This window comes from Haemaphysalis longicornis, unplaced genomic scaffold (genome assembly GCF_048455015.1).
Source record: "Haemaphysalis longicornis isolate Haplotype H1 unplaced genomic scaffold, Haemaphysalis longicornis Haplotype H1 scaffold_1, whole genome shotgun sequence".
Classification (NCBI taxonomy): domain Eukaryota; kingdom Metazoa; phylum Arthropoda; class Arachnida; order Ixodida; family Ixodidae; genus Haemaphysalis; species Haemaphysalis longicornis.
Genome location: NW_027526203.1, coordinates 313,153,200 through 313,172,559, shown reverse-complemented (window position 1 = coordinate 313,172,559; position 19,360 = coordinate 313,153,200). Strand labels below are relative to the sequence as shown.

Here is a 19,360-nt window from a genome sequence, read left to right as displayed (position 1 = left end):
CTAATTATCTTGGGAACTAATTGACCAACTGAAAAAATACTGGCATATTTGAAATCAGTGGGAAAAAAGCAGCAAGACTGACAAGTTTCACAGAGTTCACTTGAAAATTAAAAGAAATTGTTTTAAGACCAGTGTCCCCCCTTAAATAAAAAAAGCAAAAAACTTGTTTTTTCCAGACGCTTTTTTTTTTCAACCGCTCACATCTCTAAACCAGTACCCGCAGCTTAAAGTACATTGAGTACAACGAGTACTGCTTTAATGGGTGCTCATAGACAGCGCAAGACATCAAAGCATGACATTAGGGTTAACGTCCTATCTTTGCACCTAACATCAGATTGTACACCGAGTTGTGGGTACCTCAAAGCATGACATTAGGCCTAACGTCCGGTCATCGCATACATGCATCACCCCCTCCCTCTACTGTGCATCCTATTCGAATGGGTGCCTCAGACCTCAAAGCATGACATTAAGCCTAACGCCCGGCATTTAGGCCTAACATTAGGCAACCTTCAAGTTGAGCCTTACAACATACCAAGCAATGTCACTCTCATTGGATGTCAAGTTGCAGGTATCGGTTAGCATCTTTATACCTCAGAGTGTGTCGTTGGCCTAGCGTCGGGCTGTCGCATACCTCCATTGCCCTGTCCTACTGTGCATCAACCTTTGCACAACCGAATTATAAACTGGAAAATACAGGAAGCGGAGAGTGTCAGCATTCTCCTCTTTCGCTACCGTGCCTATGTTCTGTGCACATGTGCGTAAAAAAATTCATGAGGCTGATCCTGACACAGCTGATAGTGAGCAAAGCTTGGAGCTGTTTTTTGTGACATCTGCACGAGCCTAACCAAAATAAACAGCACGGCTGGCACACAGAAAAACAAACACTCCGAAGTTTCTTCTCTGTGCTTGTGCTTGGTGTGCCTGTGTGTGGTCACCTGATTCAGTAGCAGTGGCTCTTGACGAGAGTAATTTTTTCTTTTTTTGCCCTCAACCTGAAGCTACTATTGCTTGGTGCATCACATGCAAACCATTTCTCTTGGCTCCAACTGAGGTCTTTTTCTTGGTCTTGGCGAAGTTCATCGTATGTCCACTAACTGTCAGTGGTTGCTTTTTTCACAAATATTAAAATTATTTGATTCTAAACTATTCAAAGCAAATCAGCATTTGCTTTGCATTCACCTCGAACACAAAAAATCAATATTCGCACATGCCTAGTGATGAGGTAACCCGAGGGGTTTTGTCATGCCTCTGTAGGGGTCACGTGACACTGCGTGGTCTCTAAAGCAGCAACACGGTACGCCACACACATCTGAATGAAGGTGCAAGGCACGGCTGTCTTGTTCCTGCTATTTGCAACTGCTCATTGAGGGTCTCTGCAAATCGACATGCCCCCCAGCCCCAGTTACACCCCTGTCACACAACAGATCTAATGACATTTAGAGCAAATGTCATTTGCTCTAAATGAAATTAGTCCGGCACTACACGAGAATACCGAATGACATTTGAGGCGAATGGAATTTAGCGGCTAATAAGGTTAGGGAGCTCATTCAGCAGCCAAATGAGTAGCCACAGCAGCAGCACGTCACTAGACAAGGAAGTTTAGTAATAAACCATAGAGTGCTGTTCGTAAGAACTGTCAGTAAACTTATATACAAACTACTACTTAAAAAATAGATTTCTTCCCCAAAGCCCATGCTACCCCAATACAGATTTTTTGCAGACTTGTCTCAGCTTGTGATGTCTACTTATGTCATCTGAAACTGATTTTCTTCTCTTTTAAACTATTATGTACGAAAATATTTTAGACGCATTTGGACTATTTTCAATTTTGCGAGCTTTGTAATCGCCACAGCTTTCACTATCAAATGACATTTGTTTCGCCGTGTAGACCCGCACGGCCAAACTAAATGTCATTAACAGCTAATGTCATTCACTTTAAATGACATTAGAATTGTTGTGTGACAGGGGCATTACAGTACTTTAATGCATTCGAAAACTCAGCCCACTAGCGGCCAGGGTACTGGAGGTCAGGAAATTTGCTCATCACAAGTTTAGGTCAGCTGGCACAACAAGTTGTGTGCCTGCTGCCGGTATGAAAATAGTAACCATTATTGCGAACTGCCGTGAGGAGCAATGCCTTACCACTGAGTACTTACAACACCACCAAGCATACACATTTGGCTGTTTGCCACAATTACGTAACGATCAGCACACCCATGGCCTCCCCTTTTTATTACTAACAACAGTGACACATGGAGAGGAGGCACTGCATCAATGCCCTCAACAGCGACTCAAAGTCCCAGAAACTCCCTCTCCACTGCAGCAGCTAGCTCTTCATCAACAGAGCCCACGGATTCGCCCGAGCAAGATGAGTCTTCAATGTCTGACTGACCACTGTCCTCTGGCAGCTCACTACGGGGAAACTTCGACGACGGGGCACCCTCATCATCGGTCGCGTTGTCCCGGGCCCTTTTGCGATCCTTCTCGTTCCACCCACGTGGGCACTGGTCACCCGACAGGGACTCTGCCGATGATTCTGAGTCGGACTTGTCAGCCATGGCACCATCGGTGGACCCTTGGCTTGATTCGGCTTCCTGAGTTGTGTGCAGGCTCTCGCTGGCTTTTTCAATGTCATAGTCGTCCTCGTCATCATTACTGCACTCGTCCTCCACTTCCTGGTCCATCTCTTGCAGTTGCTCCGACGACATGCTCAGGTACGGGTTTGTTGTTTCAACAAGCTGCGAGTGTTTCCTTTCCACTGGCTCTACTCTGCTGCGTCAAGAAACCAGAAATGTAACACTCAGTTGCGCAGCTTTAATTATAAAATGGGCAGCCCCGAACTATTAGCTGCAAGCTATATAGTGGTACTGCACAGCAAATTCACTAAAATGACTAACTTCCACAGCTGTAAAGCTATCCCGGAGGCTGTTTCATGATGTAGTAAGCACTGAATGCACCTTGCTCGTCAGCTCCTCTGTGACACAAATGTGTTCATCAACAGATTCATATTCACAATGCGTGCATGCATCACCGAAAGCAGCAAAACACAGGACAGTTTGGAAGGTTTCAAAATGGCCTCGCCATAACTGGGCATAAGCCACCTGGAAGTGCTTTCATTGTGACACATACAGCTAACAAACAGCAGCACAGCTGTTCTTTCACCTCCACTTACCTGCTAGAGTTAGCACCACGAGTAGGACTTGTGCTGTCTGCAGCCGATCTTTCAACTGGGCATCTGCAAAAGCAAAACAAACACAAGCTTAGCAGAGCAGCTACAGCTACAACCAAGTAGCTGATGGGCTTCACTTACGGTTGGCGCCTACCTCGTACAGCTACTACAGAGGATAGCACACCAGCTTTCAATGCTCCCAAGCAACCAGAGACTAGGCAGCTCAGTTTCAGTGAATCAGCACACAACATTTCACTAAAGGATCAGCAGGTTCTCGTAGCTCGTAAAAGCTACAAGGCGAATTAACCCGTTACGTGTTTTTTTTTTTTTGAAGTTTTCTTACCAAAAGTGCCTATTCTTATTACTGCTAATTACGAATCTTATTGTGCTAAAAAGCAACTGCATACTACTCGTTCAAAAAATATTTACACTACACCCTAAGTTGAATCAACACAGTACCGTTTATTTATGAGCATTGCATAGGAAACCAGCTACCTGGTGCTAATTAAAAAGAAGGAAAAGAAAACAGTTGCAAATGCCTCTTCACTGTTCAGTTGTGTAGAAAAATCAACCTTGGCTATTTCACTCAGGAAGCATCAGGACTGTGTTGGAAATTTCAAAGCAGGGAATGGCACAGAGCAGCTGATGACCACTCTCAATGTTCGCTTCAGAGATGTCTTCAACATCAACAGAAGAACTGTTCCACTCAAAGTAGTGGCCATGGCCTATGGCTATGGCCATAGGCCCACAGGCCCTCTACCAGCACGTTTCGGAAACAGCCGCACTGGCCGGCTTCTTGTTGCCGCTGCTACAATCAGGCCTGTTCATATTTACATGAAGCAGTGACAGTGTTCACAGAGAGCATGGGGTTCCCAACCGTGCAAAAATATTTCCAATGACTGCAGTGTTACGTGCCAGCAGTGTGTCACAGACCAGTGCTGCTAAGCCAGCATGTGGTAAGGAGCTGAGTGCGATTTGTCGGCCCTGAAACATTCCAGGTATGCCTTATGCTTACTCAGATGGCCATGGCAAGGCAAAAGACTGATGTAAATCGGTTATACAGTTGAACACGGATATATCGAACACGGATATATCGAATTATTGTCTATATCGAACAGTGCAAACAACCCTTTGAAAATCCCATGCAAAAGTATAGCACTGTTGTGTGCGTGTATCGAACTCCTGATCTCGGGCAAATTCGATATATCGAATTCCGCGCCGAAGGTGCCCCTGAAAGTTTGCTTCCTCTGATGGGGTGGAGTTGTTGATAATGTTGACTCATCGCAGGAGCTGCCTGGCTTGGTGAGACAGAGGCGGCGTCCGCGGCATTATGTCGCTTCGATGGCCTTCAACAACTGTTTTCACGCTAGCACGAGGGGCAGCTCCATGATAGCTAAAACGCGGATAGTGGTTGGGGCGAAAGGACATAAAGGAACAAAAGAAATTGACCGGAGGCACTCTTTTTCTGTGATTGAGCTGTTTGGTGGCTCGTGCAGGGGGACCGATGTGGCGTTGTATGTTTGTTTTGTCCAAGGCATTCATTTCGGAGCAACGAAGGCGGGAATTAGTCGGGCGCACGTTGCTGAAAAGATGTTGGTTGAAAAGGCGTTCGGAATTCCTCGCAGTAGTTTTGAGGGCGATGCACGCATCAACGTTGACGTAAAGGCGAATGCAGCACAACCCGCCCCGGCTATTCAGGAGCGTGTCGGGTGCAAAGCGACTTCGTTGCACGCCTCCAGATGGGGGAGGTGTTCAGTTCGGATACTGAAGATAACGGCACTCAGTGCCTGACAACGTTCCCAACCGCCTACTGCAGCCGAGGTTCCGTCAGCGTTATTCGCCTCTGTTGTGGCGCAGTGTACAGCGTTGATTTTATTATTTGTGCGTGTTTGCAATCTTGAAGACAATTTGGCAACCTTTACGACGCAGAAGAAAAAAAAAGCGAACCTCAAAGACATTTCAGTGATAAATAAAGTGCGGTGGTCATCATGCTGCGGTTCGGAGTTTCCGTAATTTGAGGGTTAAAACTGTAAACTACCGTTTTCCACGACTTCAGAAAACTCTCAGTGATGTGCGGATTTGTCAGATAATCTTCAGATAGGCGTATTTTATATATCGAATTATCGATATATCGAATTTTTTCCCGATCCCCTTGGAGTTCGATATATCCGTGTTCGACTGTATGCACATACATAATCTGGCACAGCACTCATAGCTCATGGGACACCAGCTGTGCTTGCCAATGTCATATTTCATTTACCGAGTTACACTCTTGTTGTAAAACTATCATGACAGCGTACAAGCTGCCCTTAAAGGTGCCATTATAACAAAATGTTGAACATTCTATGAAAATGGTTGGCGGCAACAAAGATTCCTCATCCACGGCTAATAGCTTCTTGGAAACACCACCAAATGGAGCACAGCCTGGAAGAACTGAAACCAGGGGGTTTGAGCAGTAACCAAGCTCTTTCAACAATGCCTTTCATCATGTGTGTGCTTCTTCATACACTGCGCTTCAGATACTGCATCCTCCATCGAATCAGCGCCGGGGGGGAAGGGGGGGGAGGGAGGGAGGGAGGGAGGGAGGGAGAGAGAGAGAGAGAGAGAGAAGAGAGAGAGAGAGAGAGAGAGAGGAGAGAGAGAGAGAGAGAGAGAGAGAGAGAGAGAGAGAGAGAGAGAGAGAGAGAGAGAGAGAGAGAGAGAGAGAGAGAGAGAGAGAGAGAGAGAGCAGTTTATGAGGGTCACAGCAACAACATTTATTGCACGGTTTCCCTCCACACCTCCAGAATGCAACAAGAGTGAAGTGTTCTGTCTCTGCTCTTGTGAAACTTGTGTAATTCACGCCTTCCTGGAGTGAGCTAAAGGGGAGCGGCTGCATGGCTGCTGCTTAACAAATTCGTTTAACTTTCTTGTACAGGTGGTAAACGCCCGTCGTTGCACGCTAGGTGATCTAACATTGGTCTCCTGCTCTTTCCAGACCCGTTCGTGGTGATTTTTTCAAGTGTCTCCTATGCTGTTAAATTGCCCATGTTAGCTGAGGATGCGGCGCTACACGTTGGTCCGAAAAGTGACACGCTAGTTGCCATTGCTGCCCTGTCTGCTAAAGCCAACACCATACCGAGGTAATTGGGATGCCATCAAAGGTTCCAACTGTTCAGTAAAAACCGGAGGAACCCAGTTTAGCCAGTAAGCTCGCAACAGGAGAGTCCTTGGTGGAATCATACGAATGAAATCTGATTGATGATGATCTACCGAGAGTAGTTGATGAAGCTGTTTGAGACCAAACTTCTGGACAAGCTGGAAGACCAGTCTCGCTGGGACAACCCTATATCGAAAAGGATTCCAACTGAGAACTGGTCTGAACCCAAAACAAAAATCTGAGGTTTCCAACATAAGCCCTGATGACAAGTCCATTGTAATTTTGTAGTCAATCAATCAGGAAATCAGTCACTTTCCCTTTGGCTGAAGCTGCGCTGTGTTTTTTTCACTTTCCTCATCAATAAGCCATTATCCGCACGGTGAGCTTCTCAAGCTTCTAAATCTGGAACAGCTGTCTACCAGGCATTGCAGGCATGACCCGACTTTCCTCTTCAACTGTATTCACTCAAATATGCCTGCCCTCGCCTTGTGAGCCCAGTTCACCTGTGAGTGCCAAGCAGACCACTGCGCCCCGCATGGCCCATGTTGTTCAGAAAAAAAATTTTTTACCTTTGTTCACAATCCAATTTTGTATATTTATACAAAATAATTTTTACCCATGTTTGGTTGAGTACCCTTTGTGCGTTGTTTTTTTGTATGCCTTATATACCTCCCATAAACAGCGCATTACCTGAGAAGCCCCAGCGCTGTTGGTGAGCACTTACAATAAATAAATAAATACACTCAAGCTACAAGATGCTCTCTTTACCATGTATATCGTTCACAGTGACATGATTTTTGGAGTTACCGTCACCATAAAATTCCACGTACTGGAGTTCCCATGTTTAAGACCTCTCAAACATGCAAATATAATCCCACCACTTCCACGCTGCCAGCATTGCCAGAATATTTGCTCTCCATTCAATGTACTATTTTATACTTAATGCTTTGGTTTATAAACTTTAGAGTTGTTGGACGAGTCAGTCTACGTCGATGACTTTACCAGTATCAAGTGAAATCGATGACACACACCCATTCAGTGATGAATGTCTACACTTCTGCTCCATGCCTTCCCCTGACACGCCATAGACACGATTATGTACTTCATTGCACCACTGGCCATATATTTCACGGCAACCCTTCATGCAGCTCGAGAAGGATGCTTTCTGATATGCAGAAAACCAGGGAGGTGGCAGCATGTTCATAAGCTTGCAGAATCGGACACCCCCTTTGTGTCCTTTGTCACGTTGTCACACAACATAGGCAAGGCGGGCATTGTTTTCCATAGCATGGACAGTCGTTTTCGAGGATCAGAAGGTAGATTCAGAGCCACACGAAGCAGGGATAACACTATTATAAAGGGGACACCATAGCGGGTGTGTCTCAAATTAATGGGTTCACCAAAATGTTCTTGCATTCTGGATATGCCAAAAATGGGGAAAAAAAAAAAAAAAAAGTCTCGATACCTATGATTCTTTTACTTTGGAGAGTAAATGTTGCAATGGGAAATGACGTACACCTGCTCCACAATGCCTGGTTTTACAGCACTCACCAAGACAGCAGCGTCCATGTGCTCTATGCTCTTGGCGTGTTGGTTTCCCAAAAATTCCATTGATGCTGTCATTTCATCCTGTACTTGGTCATATTTCGAGAAATTCTATAACGTTCTCTTAAAAAGTCTCCACAAACTTTGAGAGACATTTTCTTGAAAGTGTGCTTTAAAAATTTTTCGTTGCTCGTGGAAAGAATAGCACAGCTACTGGACAGATTTTGACCCTGTTTGTTTTATCGTAATTCTTGAAGTGTTCTGAGAGGTATGACATTCTCAAATTTCTTATTTTAGGACCACATTTTTTTTTTAGAGATTGTGTTCCAAAGGGTACAGGTGAAAACAGTTCTTGTTAAGCTCAGGTGAAAACAAAGAAAAATACGGGGTATAAAAAAAAATCAATATTTTTATACCCTGTGGGTTCCTTTGACTAAAAAAGCATTCGCAACTTCCTTCCTAGTTCTACTACCTTGCTAGGCTCTCCAGGAGTGGGCAGCAAGTAAAAGTAAACCTCTGTACCACGAAAAATGCTCAAGGTATAAAATTTTATATTTCACCATGCGAGTGTTTTTACAGTGTTTGTACAGGCTTCAAAGGCAATAATTCCAGGGTTTTTTACTTTTGAGGTTCAAAAAACACATTTTCAAGGGTTACAAACAATGTTTTATCTGGGATTATTTATAACTTTTTCAACACAATGCAAGAGTCATCTATTGCACAATACCTAAGAACATAAGTGCACAATACACAAATAAGTGCCAACGAGTTCTTGAAAGCTCCTCTAGCTTTATTCTTTATTTCTTGGTTGGCGTTCAGAAGTTTTTTTCTCTTCTTTGCTGTTTTTCTGGGGACGTTTAATTTCACAACGTATACGTCATGTCTCCAGTACCTCCTGCTATGTTGGCAAAGGTACCTATTAAATCAAGAACTTGCTGCATGCTTTGCCTTTGTGTTCCTCATGTTAATCTCCTCTTTGACAATGTGTCTTTTCAACTGCCTTGCTTCTGCATGCTGTTCTGAGATTCCAGATTTTGGAATATCTGTTTGCATTTATGTAAGCAATAATTAGCGTACTCAAACAGGATTATGTAACAGTCGCATTTTTTTATGTTTCATTGCGTGGATGAAAAAAATTAAAAAGAAAAAAAACTGACCCAAGACAACGGTATGCCACGCAAGTGCACTGCTTCTCTCCTCCGCAAAAGGCCTTCACCACACTGCTATCTCGGAACATTCTACTGAAGAGGTCATTTGTGTGCAATTACGACGTTAACAGGGACCAGATGTTATGACCTTTATCGCCCACAAAATCTCTGAATCTGTCACCAATTTATGCACCTTGCACACAGTGATTGTGCTGGGACCCCATGGACGAATTGGGCACTCATGCACAGCACCAGGTACTTTTTAAGGAACTACCGCCTGCTGTTTCTTGTTGCCATTATGCTCTGCACTCTGCTGAAGGCTTTTCAGCGCGGACTCTCGCATTGACGAAACGTCAAACTTTTTTCCGCATGGTCGGCATTCTAGGGGATTCACACTTGTTGGGTGTGGTGGAACCCAGTCTTTGTGTGGGTCCTTTCTCTACGCACAACTGCTGAAAGGTGCACTTCCCGGGAATGACGAACTAACTATGACCACGTATGCCGTTTGCCGTGCGAAAGCAAACTCAGAATGAGCAAATGAGGCGCAGCAAACAAGCCACGAGTGAGCATCCACATGATAGAATGGAAGAAACAGAAGCCAGATTCCGTCACACTGTATCATGACATGGATTGGATTGCCAAGTTTTTGCTTCCAATGTTGTCTTGTGTTTAACAAAAATATGCTAAACGTGTTGAAAGCTTTGTGCGTACACTGAAACTTGATTATTATGATCTTTTTTACATTTGTTGAAACTTAAAATCCATCATAAACACTTTAAATTATTGTGAAGGCAACACCACTGATTATCACAAGAAAATTCCAGGGTTTTTCAAGGACTGCTAAAGAATTCCAGGACTTTCAAGGCCTTGAAAATGACACTTTTAAATTCAAGGGTTTTTAAGGTTTTCAAGGACCTGTGCGAATTCTGTTTTTAGTGTGCCTGCCGAATGTCAGCAGGCCAAAAAACCAAGAGAGTTAGCTCCAGTCTTAAAATTAAATACGTCTATCAGCAGCACACGAGACATCTATCCTAAGTGCATGCGGAAACGGAAACAGTGAAAAGAAACAGTGAAGTAGCAAAATGTCGGGACCATGAAGGCAGTAATTGGCAAACTTCAAGAGGAAAGTGATTCTACCCACAGAGGACATTGGCAACCGGGCCAGCATTCTTGCTTGGCGGTGGCAAAAGAAGGCCCTTTTTGTGTGCCAGTGCACATGAAGAAGCTTTCAAGGGCCTAAGAATGGAGCATTGCCGAACAATTAAATTGCCCTGACAGAGTGTATACGACTACAGTTAAACCTGGATGTAACGAACCTCTATGTAACGAATTCCTGGATTTAACGAATTTTTTCAATTCCCCATTGCTACCCCCATTGAAGCCAATGTGTTTGCGACCTCTATGTAACGAAGGCGTTGCGGCGGTTAACCTTGATGTAACGAACTCGCTAAGCTGATAGGTCATTGTTTTTTGCACTTTTACGGAAAAATCGGCTGGCGAAACGCACTAACTTACCGAATGCTAGCACCACTTTAAGGAGCCAGCAGCTACAAAAATGTCTAGAATTGCTGAAAACAAAATTAGTTGTGATGATGATGATGATGATGAACAGAGCGGCTAGCGCCATCTCATGGCTAACGTAGCACCCACTTGAGGTTTCACTTTTGTAGCGTGACATCACGTCGGAAGGGTAGCTACACTTCACTTTTTTTCACCCGCACCACAAACGACAGTGCGTTCCCACGTCTGAGTGCGGTGTCGGTTTGACCCTTAAGTTTTGAGGTCCTAGGCCTGCCTGTCGGCGTGTAGTCACGCATCTCCACTGCTATCTGTGGTGTTGGTTCGCCTGTGATTTCTGCTACCAGAAAACGAAACCTTTTCTCTTTTCAAGACAAGCAAGTAAATGCTATTGCTGCCCGGTACTAGCACCCTTTCAGCTAGCATCGCAGCTAGCTAGCACCCTCTCAAAAATTTTGAGTGCGGAAGTGAGCATCAAATTCGCGAAAAGGCGACCTTTTCAGCATAAGTTTGGTTCTTGAAATGCATTTGGAACCAAGAAGTTTCGAAAGGGAAACGTTATAATTAAGATAGGCTTGTGAATACGGGGTAAGTGACCTTGCCTCTTTGGAGCACCGCGTAGTACCTATGCTCGTGTGAAAGCCCCAGGCACAAATCACGCAGTTTTCTACAGTGAAGTAAGTCCTTGAAGGGTGACTTAACCCTCACTGATGTCCCGCATTCTGGTTTTGTTTTTGCTTCATTCACGCGAACCTTAAATCGAAACCTGCATGTAACGAAAACCTGGATGTAACGAAAAATTGCGAGATTTTGTCAACTTTGTTATATTCAGGTTTAACTGTATAGCATGCCATGCACAGAGCTACGTGCATAGAAAATTTACAGGTTTGCAAGAGAAAGAGGGATCCCATGCTCTAACTTCTAAGTGAGCAAGCCCAGGATCTGTTGCTACGCTTTCATTACACTGGTGAATGTTGATTTCGCAAAAGCTGCCTGAACCCTTTGAAGGACTGCTCGTGGCTTTCCCAGTGCGACATTATTACGCTGCGCGAGGTGAAGACCTTGTTCCAGCTAGGGCAGACTAACAATTCCAACCAAATGTATCTGGACAGTCCTCCATCTCTCACTGTGCATAAAAAGGGCCCCAGGGAAGCTTGTGCGCGGCGGATGGCCACCACGTTGTCTTCGAGCACAAGACAATGCCAAAGAGCAAAGAGGTACCGACAAATATTTGAGGGGCTAAGAGAAAGGTTGGACGGGCCTCGTGCTTGACTGAATCAAGTTCGTGATGTGTACGTAGCCTGGGATACTGCTGCTGTTCGCATCCATCTTCGTCCTGGACATGTTTCAGTGATACTTAGCCGACTTTGTGAAAAGAGAGTCTTGCACCAAACTTGTCATCAGACAAGCCCTTCAAGGACCAGGTCAAGCTACACAGAATAGATGCAGTCAGGTGAGCCTGGTGTGGTGTCGACTGGATGGTTGAAGTGGGCATCACCAGCCACGGTGTACAAGTTGATTGCAGACGTAGGGGTGTGCATCCCAAAGGACCTTGTGCGTTGCGCTTTTCAGAAGTGTGGTATTTTGAACACGCTCAGCAGCACAAATTACGACTATCTCTGGAAAGAGTTCTGGGACAAGGAACTGCCTGATGATGGTGCAACTACGGGCGACAATGAATGAAGCTCGTAGTGCAATGCAAACAAATGTTTTCACCGAGTCTGCCTCACTCACATTTTATGCCAATTAAACTTTCTTTTTCTTTCTTTCTTTCTTTTCCTTTTTTTTTCTTTGCTGTTCCTGAATCTTACTTGGCATTATCTGCTGGCCAATACTATACGCAGGTTTTTATTTTCTCTTTCTAGATGTACATTATGTTCTGTGATGAAAAGTTGAAGCACTTGTGACTCCAAAGGCATTTGCAAGACTGCAGAATGTGCTCACAATTGAGAGAATGTGCATGCTCATGCACACTTGTTTGTGTATTGTCAGGGGTGAGACAGCTGTAACAGATTTGGGAGCACTTTCTGGAGCAGCAAAATCTCAATTTTGGAGCGGAGGAACTCTAGGTAATTTGGAGAAGTTAATGACATTTAATATGTCATCTTAGGAGTCTTAAAAAAATCAAATTTGTAGCAACTCGGGGGGGACAAGAACACTTTTTTTAACCAGACTGAAGGGCAAACAACACTTAAACAGCCTTTGGAGAAAGTTTTTTTTTTAACAGCACACGTTTTAAGGTATGAACTGCACTACCTTCTTACAAACTTCTTAAATTTTATTGAGGCTGTATGTATACACAATGTAGAGAGTCGTTAAAAATATCAAATTAAAAAGCACTGCAATCGTAAAGTGCTTTCATGATAATTTGAATGCTGAAATTACTATTTTCGTAATTCCAGACTCGGTGTAGAGCCACGGCAAAAGTTGAACAAAGTGAGGTGACGGTAGTTACACCCCACCAGCCCTCCAATTTCAATCCACCAGGTGCATGTTCACCGTGATCATATTCTGCTATGTTTGCCCACCTCGCCTTTGGCACTAAATTTCACTTCAGACACATTAATGATTATTACTCGCGTGAAATCGTAACCAGTTCCGCTGTCGGGTGCTGCCTGAACACTTTGCGGCAATGCTGCCTGAGCTGCAACTTTTGGCATGTCGAATGCCCCATTCCCGCGGCTCGGTGTTTAAAACATTGCAATTTGTCCAAAATTTCACCACACGAACCCTCATTATACACACATGCAACATGTTTCACTCAAGGACGAAGGACGGTGAAGTCGCTGGCACCACAAAGTTTTTGATGAACTCGGTCTTTCGAGCCACACAACTTCCCTGTAATCTTGCACACGTTCAAGCATTATCACCCTGATAATGTCGCTGTTCAGTACCGCAACAGATAAAACGACTGAACGGGAACCATGCCTCCCGTGTAACCTAAACAAGGGAAAAGATCGGCGAAGCGCACCAAGTGCTATGATGTTCCGGTAAACCTTGCCAGTGGGCTCATCGCGCTCTAGAAGCTATCATTTTCTTAATTTCACTGCCTTTCCTTTACTGCCATTTGTGTTTTTGTGAAAGACGATAAAAAAAGAGACCGGAATGCAGAAGATGAGGGCTCAGCCGAACTACCCATATGAAGATGGCGCCGCCAGGTTATGTTGTCTCGAGGTATACAGTGCTCCAAAAATTGCCGTTTTTTCGTCAACTTGCGCAAATAGTGTCACCTCAGCTGACAAGGATTTTTCTATGGGACTTTGCAATGGTTTTAAATGAGAAAACTTTGGAAACATACAGAATATAAAACAGAATTGAACTTTCAAATACTTGATCTTTGGGACATTTTTCGTCACGTGATCCCAATGTTTTTTATTTGTTGATTGATTAATCAATTAAACCACTAGAAACAGCATCACCTTGGGGCTGCTTGAAAAATCATGTTGTCAAGTTGGCATTTTTCCCCACTGAAACTGACACAAGCATCAAAATCCTCGCTTTTCAGGCTGTTTTGGGGCAGCTTGGCATAGGAAAATGGATTTGTATCAAAACTGCACAATATGTACAGCTGTCTCACTCCTGGTATTGCACCTAAAATCTCTCCCATATCCTTAGTGAATGGGAGGATGCTTAAAATCTCTTCCATATCAGAGAAAAGAAGGAGGGTTCCGGCCTTCCCATTCCAACTTAATTCTGCTTGCAGTTTATGCGACACAGGTAAGTGCCTCATAGTGATAAGTTCGCAATTCATCCGAGCATGAGACCATAGTGCGAAGTCAGTCAATGCTGCATTGCCTTATACCTTTCGAAAAATCCTACTGGGATGAGTTGGTTTTGCAGCTGCTCCTCCACACCTAAATCCTGCCCCTAGCACTGTGAGCAAGACTGGGTACGTATGCACAGTTGGGAGAGTCAACGTATCCTGCCAGACTGTCGCAGTGATATGAGCTACTCACACCACTGATAGGCAGGGAATAAACATCAGTCTGCCTCACATTTCTGATCCCCAAGGGCTAAAGAGGGAAAAAAAAAAAAAAAAAGAATGCCACTCCGAATGCACGAACCTGGTTGATGCTTCGTGTGATGGAGCTTGCGGAGGGCTAGCTGACGGACCATCCCGTTCCCCATTGCGCCAGACCCGCTTCCCAGTCACTGGGTCGTAGACAGGCAGCCGTGGCGGCAGCTCTGCCCGCGGCTTTTCCACTGGGCTTGGGGCAGGCACAGGCAGGGGAGCCTGGCAGGTTGGAACAAAGGGGGAAACATTGGCTCAAAAAGTCAACGAGAGCACCAGTTGCACAGGCACAGGTAGAGCCACTAAATAAGCTACACTTTGAAAGCTTATCTGGTGGCTCTAGGTACAGGCACTCATAAATCATTTTAAGCTCTACACCATACGGACATGTGTAATGGCTGAAACCTTAGCCTTAAAAAATAAAAGCGGAAAAACAAACCATAAAAAGTAACCACAGCACTGCCACTCCATAAGCCACACCAATTAACCGATTTTAAAAGGACTACGAGGAAAAAATACACCTTTGGTTAATTCGCGCGAGAATAACACTTATGCTAATTTTAGTGCAAACTTGACACTATGAGGCTGGATAATAATGAACATGGATGAAAGAGTGGCAAAGAACCGGCCCCTTTCTCACACCAGCTTTATTACGTCACAGGGACCAGTGCTATCAATGACCGCTGACAAAAGCTAGTGCCAAAAATTATGATAGTTCCCTTCTAGTGGTGCCACTGGTTCCATCTGATCAAACTTCTTGAATGCTAGAATGCAGTTAACACACTCATTATCCGGTTTTTATCCCATCAATGACACATAGCATAGCAGAAGTTTGACAGCTTGTCAAAATTTGCTTTTTTTTTTCATCAATAACAATGTTTAAGGTTGGAATAAAGCTGATTAAGCTTTCAAAAGCTAGTTTACCCAAATAAAATAAGATTGTATGTTGTCTTCGCAGTGAACGCTAAAAGCACCCTTATTTGGGGTGTGAGAAGAACAAGTGGGCCAATGAATGCACATGAATGATAACGTCTCAATGATGTGGGCTAACATACAGGAAACAGAAAACCCCGGCTAGCTTCACTATAGAAAGTACTACCAGCTGTTCACTAGCCCCAGTAGAATCCGAAGACTAACGCACAGGTTCGAGTACTCACGCGTGGTAGACAGACTCCGGCAATCAAAGTAAGACTAATGCCTGGCAAATACAGGGTACATACCAGACAACACGACTGTCGCTCACGGACAGTAGTGCTCCTTGCTTGCACAAGCCGCAGGGACCCAAACCCAGATATCTGTCAGCGCAGCTGCGGGAAAAGAGCCTTCCCGATGACCGGTCAAGATGGAATCCCTGAGCAGAGCTCACGTGGAGCCAACTGGGTTTGCGGTCATCATGGCCGTGAGGGTAGGCACTCCTTAACCGACTCACACCGACCTAAGCGCCCAGCCAGCTCCCCGCCGGATCGGACACGCTCGAACAAGGCTTGGCGGAAAGGGGTGTTCGTCCGAGAAAGAAGGTTTAGCAGGGAGACCCATGCGGGTCATTCCTCCGGCATCCTCATTTGCAGGTCATGTGGTATCGTGGGTACGGCGCGCCATGCACAGCCAGCAAGGAAGCTAGCACGCCCGTGACCACGCTGCCACATGTACAAATGAGGCATAGGGGCTAAGGGGGCCCCAACAATGATAATGACGAATGGTAAGGCCACAAATGCTTTTCCATGTATAACATGCGAATAAATGCTTTTTTTTGTTAACAAATAATGTTCACAAAAGGGAACAGTACACCCCCTCTCCCAAAATAAAACTGCATCCTTGATGGTCACCCCAAATCTCGGAAAAAGAACCTGCAGCAATCACACAAGTCTATATGGTAAGGATCAATCTGTACACAAGCCTTGTTCAAGACAAAACCAAACAGTTTATGCAAGGCCACAAGCAGATGATGGGCACATACAACCTACAAGCAGACCACTTTTCAACCCTGAATCAACTGGAAGTACAAGAGCGAAGGTACAAGAGCAACTCTTTGTGAGCAGTGAAAGTGGAGTACCCTAAAGGAAAACATGTGGCTGTAAAAATTTCGCCAGAAAAAGCAAAAAGCAAAAAAAAAAAAAAAAGCACAGTAATATTGTTATGGGTGACGAAGCAGCGAGGTTTATTCACAATCGTGATCACAACACACCAGGGGAAGCAATGGCCGCTCTGCGTTCACTTGTCCACCTTCTCTTCTTCCAAACGATCCCCATCTTTCTGAATGTAATTATCATCGGCATTCAGGCAAGTTTATATATGGGTGTAACATTTCCCTCGGTGCAGATGAAGCCCGCTGGGCGAGTCAATTGGTTTCAGGGGAATGAGATGGTTTCACGCGAGCAACATGCGCAACTTGAGTCTTGTTGCGAAAGCGACCGCTGGCAGTGAGCCGGGATAAGACATAGTTAACATCACTTAACCTCTCACGCACAACAAAAGGGCCACTGTACTTGGTGACCAGTTTCTGACATAAGCCGCGCTAGCACAGAGGCGTCCAAAGGTACACCAAATCTCCTGGTTCGTAACAAATGTCCTGGTGTCGGTGATCATGACACCGCTTTGGAGACCCTTGGGAGGCCAGAATGCAAAGACTGGCAAGTTGACGGGCTTCTTCGGCACGGCAAAGAATGTCAGCTATATCAGGGCTGGTATGGTCGTGGAAAGGAAGTATGGTATCAAGAGCACTTTGAGGCAAACGAGCGTAGAGGAGGAAAAAAGGGCTGTAGCCAGACGTCTCGTGCTTTGTGGTATTATAAGCATGATAAACCACAAGATAGCATCCCAGTTCCGGTGATTGGAAGCGACATACATGGAAAGCATGTTAGTGTCCGATTTGTGCACTTGGTGAGGCCATTGGTATGTGGGTGATAGGGGGTGGAATATACTGTGGGTAGCACAAAGACAAAGAAGCTCTTCAATAACATCCACAGTAAGCCGGCGTCCTCGGCACTGATAATAACACGAGGGGGCCCATGACAAAGCATAACAGAACAGAGGACAAAGCTTGCTGTTTGCCGAAGCTGTAGTGGATGGTAAGGTAGAGGTCTCGGCGTAACGTGAGAGGTAGTTGATGGCTACCACGATCCCACGATTGCCCCACAAAGACCAGGGGAATGGTCCCAGTAGGTCTATCACGACTTTCTCAAAAGGTGCGGTAGGTGGTTTACTGGGTAAAGTTGACCAGCGGGAGCAGTGTTCGGACGTTTGTGATGCTTGCAAATGGAGCAGCTGGACACATACCGTTCGGTTGTTTCACACATCTTGGGCCAATAAAAACGCTGCTGTAAGCGATGGAGTGTTTGTACAAGTCCCACATGACCAGAAGTGACATCATCCTGCACGACTTGGAGAACTAAGGGGTGCAGGTTTTGCAGCACCACAAGCAGATGACGAGAGCCCTCAGAAGAGTAGTCTTTTTTATAAAGCAAACGCCCACTGAGGCAAAAGTGTTGTGGAGATGCTGGGTCACGTGCAGATGCGAAAAATGGCCCTAAAATCTTATCGTTCTGTTGTTCAAGTTAGAATCTATGCACGTCAGGAAACGCTGGCTCAACAGAAGCAAGATACTTGCCAACGGTATCGATGTCACTGTCGGTCTTTTCCATGAGCAGACGAGAGAGACAATCAGCGTTGGCGTGCTTCCGACCGATCTTATAGATAATAGTGAAGTTGAATTCTGAAAGACACAGGGCCCAGCGCTCAAGCTGACCGCACGAATCAAGCAGGTTGACCAACCAGCATAGCGAGTGATGATCGGTGACTATTGTGAAGGCCTGTCCACAGAGGTAAGCAAGAAATCTTGAGTAGCGAAAACAACGGCAAAGACTCCTATTTGTTCACAGTGTAATTACGCTCACACTTGCTGAGGGAGCGACTGGCATAGGCAATGACATGTTCACTGCTGCAATTGCACGAGCACGGCTGCACGAACATGGCACCTATGCCGATGCCACTCGCATCCGTGTGAAGTTCCGTTGGGGCAGAAGTGGCGAAGCATGGGTATGGAGGTTAAGAGAAATTTCAATTAGTAAAAAGCGAATTTACACTCGGACGTCCAATGGAAAGGGGCACCTTTTTGAAGCAAAACAGTCAGTGGGGAGGCTCCATTGGCGAAACCAGGAATAAAGCAACGAAAATAAAAACATAGTCCCAAGAAACTGCATAGTTCTTTGAGACTGGAGGCTTGAAAGAGGTAATGGCTTCAATCTTTTTCAGGTCAGGTCAAATACCATTGCTGTCCACCAGAAGACTGAGTACAAGAGTTTCTCGCATTCCAAAGCGGCCCTTTTTAGAGTTAAGGAAAAAAGGAAGAATGACTTTGTTGAATGCCTGCAACAGACACAGTGTGTACACTGCGCCCGGACGTAGCCACTCGATCCCGACGTCATCCCTACTTGGACCACCCCTTCACTACTCGCTACGGGGTTGGACGCCGCTGCCCCGTAAGGGAGGGCGTTGCCCCGCAGCTTTCGCTCCGGTGCTGCTTTCCGAGGGCCGCCAGGACCTGCTGGACGGCTGATAGTTGAGTGTCCTTGTCACAACTGCGCACTGCTTCTTGGATCCACGGCAGTAGGTCTATCCTTGTTGCCGCCTCGTTAGGCCGCACTTCACAGTCCCACAGTAAGTGGGCGGTCGAGGCCCTAGCAATGTTACACAACACGCACGTGTCGTCCGTATAGAGTACTGGCTGTATGTGCTTCATGACGACCAGGGTCATCAGTGAATTCGTCTGCAGCTGTCTGAACGTGGACGCTTCCTCCCTGGTTAGCTTGGGGTGAGGCGGTGCCAGCACC

The 19,360-nt window shown here is 45.4% G+C and overlaps 1 protein-coding gene across 3 annotated transcripts in view; it reads right to left on the bottom strand.

The window, feature by feature from the left end:
- Fcp1 (RNA polymerase II subunit A C-terminal domain phosphatase Fcp1) overlaps window positions 1–19,360 on the bottom strand; it is an 85,179-nt gene continuing 65,819 nt past the window's right edge. Inside the window, exons 12-14 of one of the 3 annotated variants that reach the window (XM_077682037.1) lie at window positions 14,584–14,753; window positions 3,173–3,235; window positions 1–2,769 (exon numbers count right to left, since the gene is read on the bottom strand). In XM_077682037.1, the coding sequence (XP_077538163.1) occupies window positions 2,292–2,769; window positions 3,173–3,235; window positions 14,584–14,753 (711 nt within the window). In that variant the 3' untranslated portion in view covers window positions 1–2,291. Of the gene's footprint in view, window positions 2,773–3,172; window positions 3,236–14,583; window positions 14,754–19,360 lie in introns of all 3 variants that reach the window. The other 2 variants (XM_077682030.1, XM_077682044.1) reach the window with 2 other exon arrangements.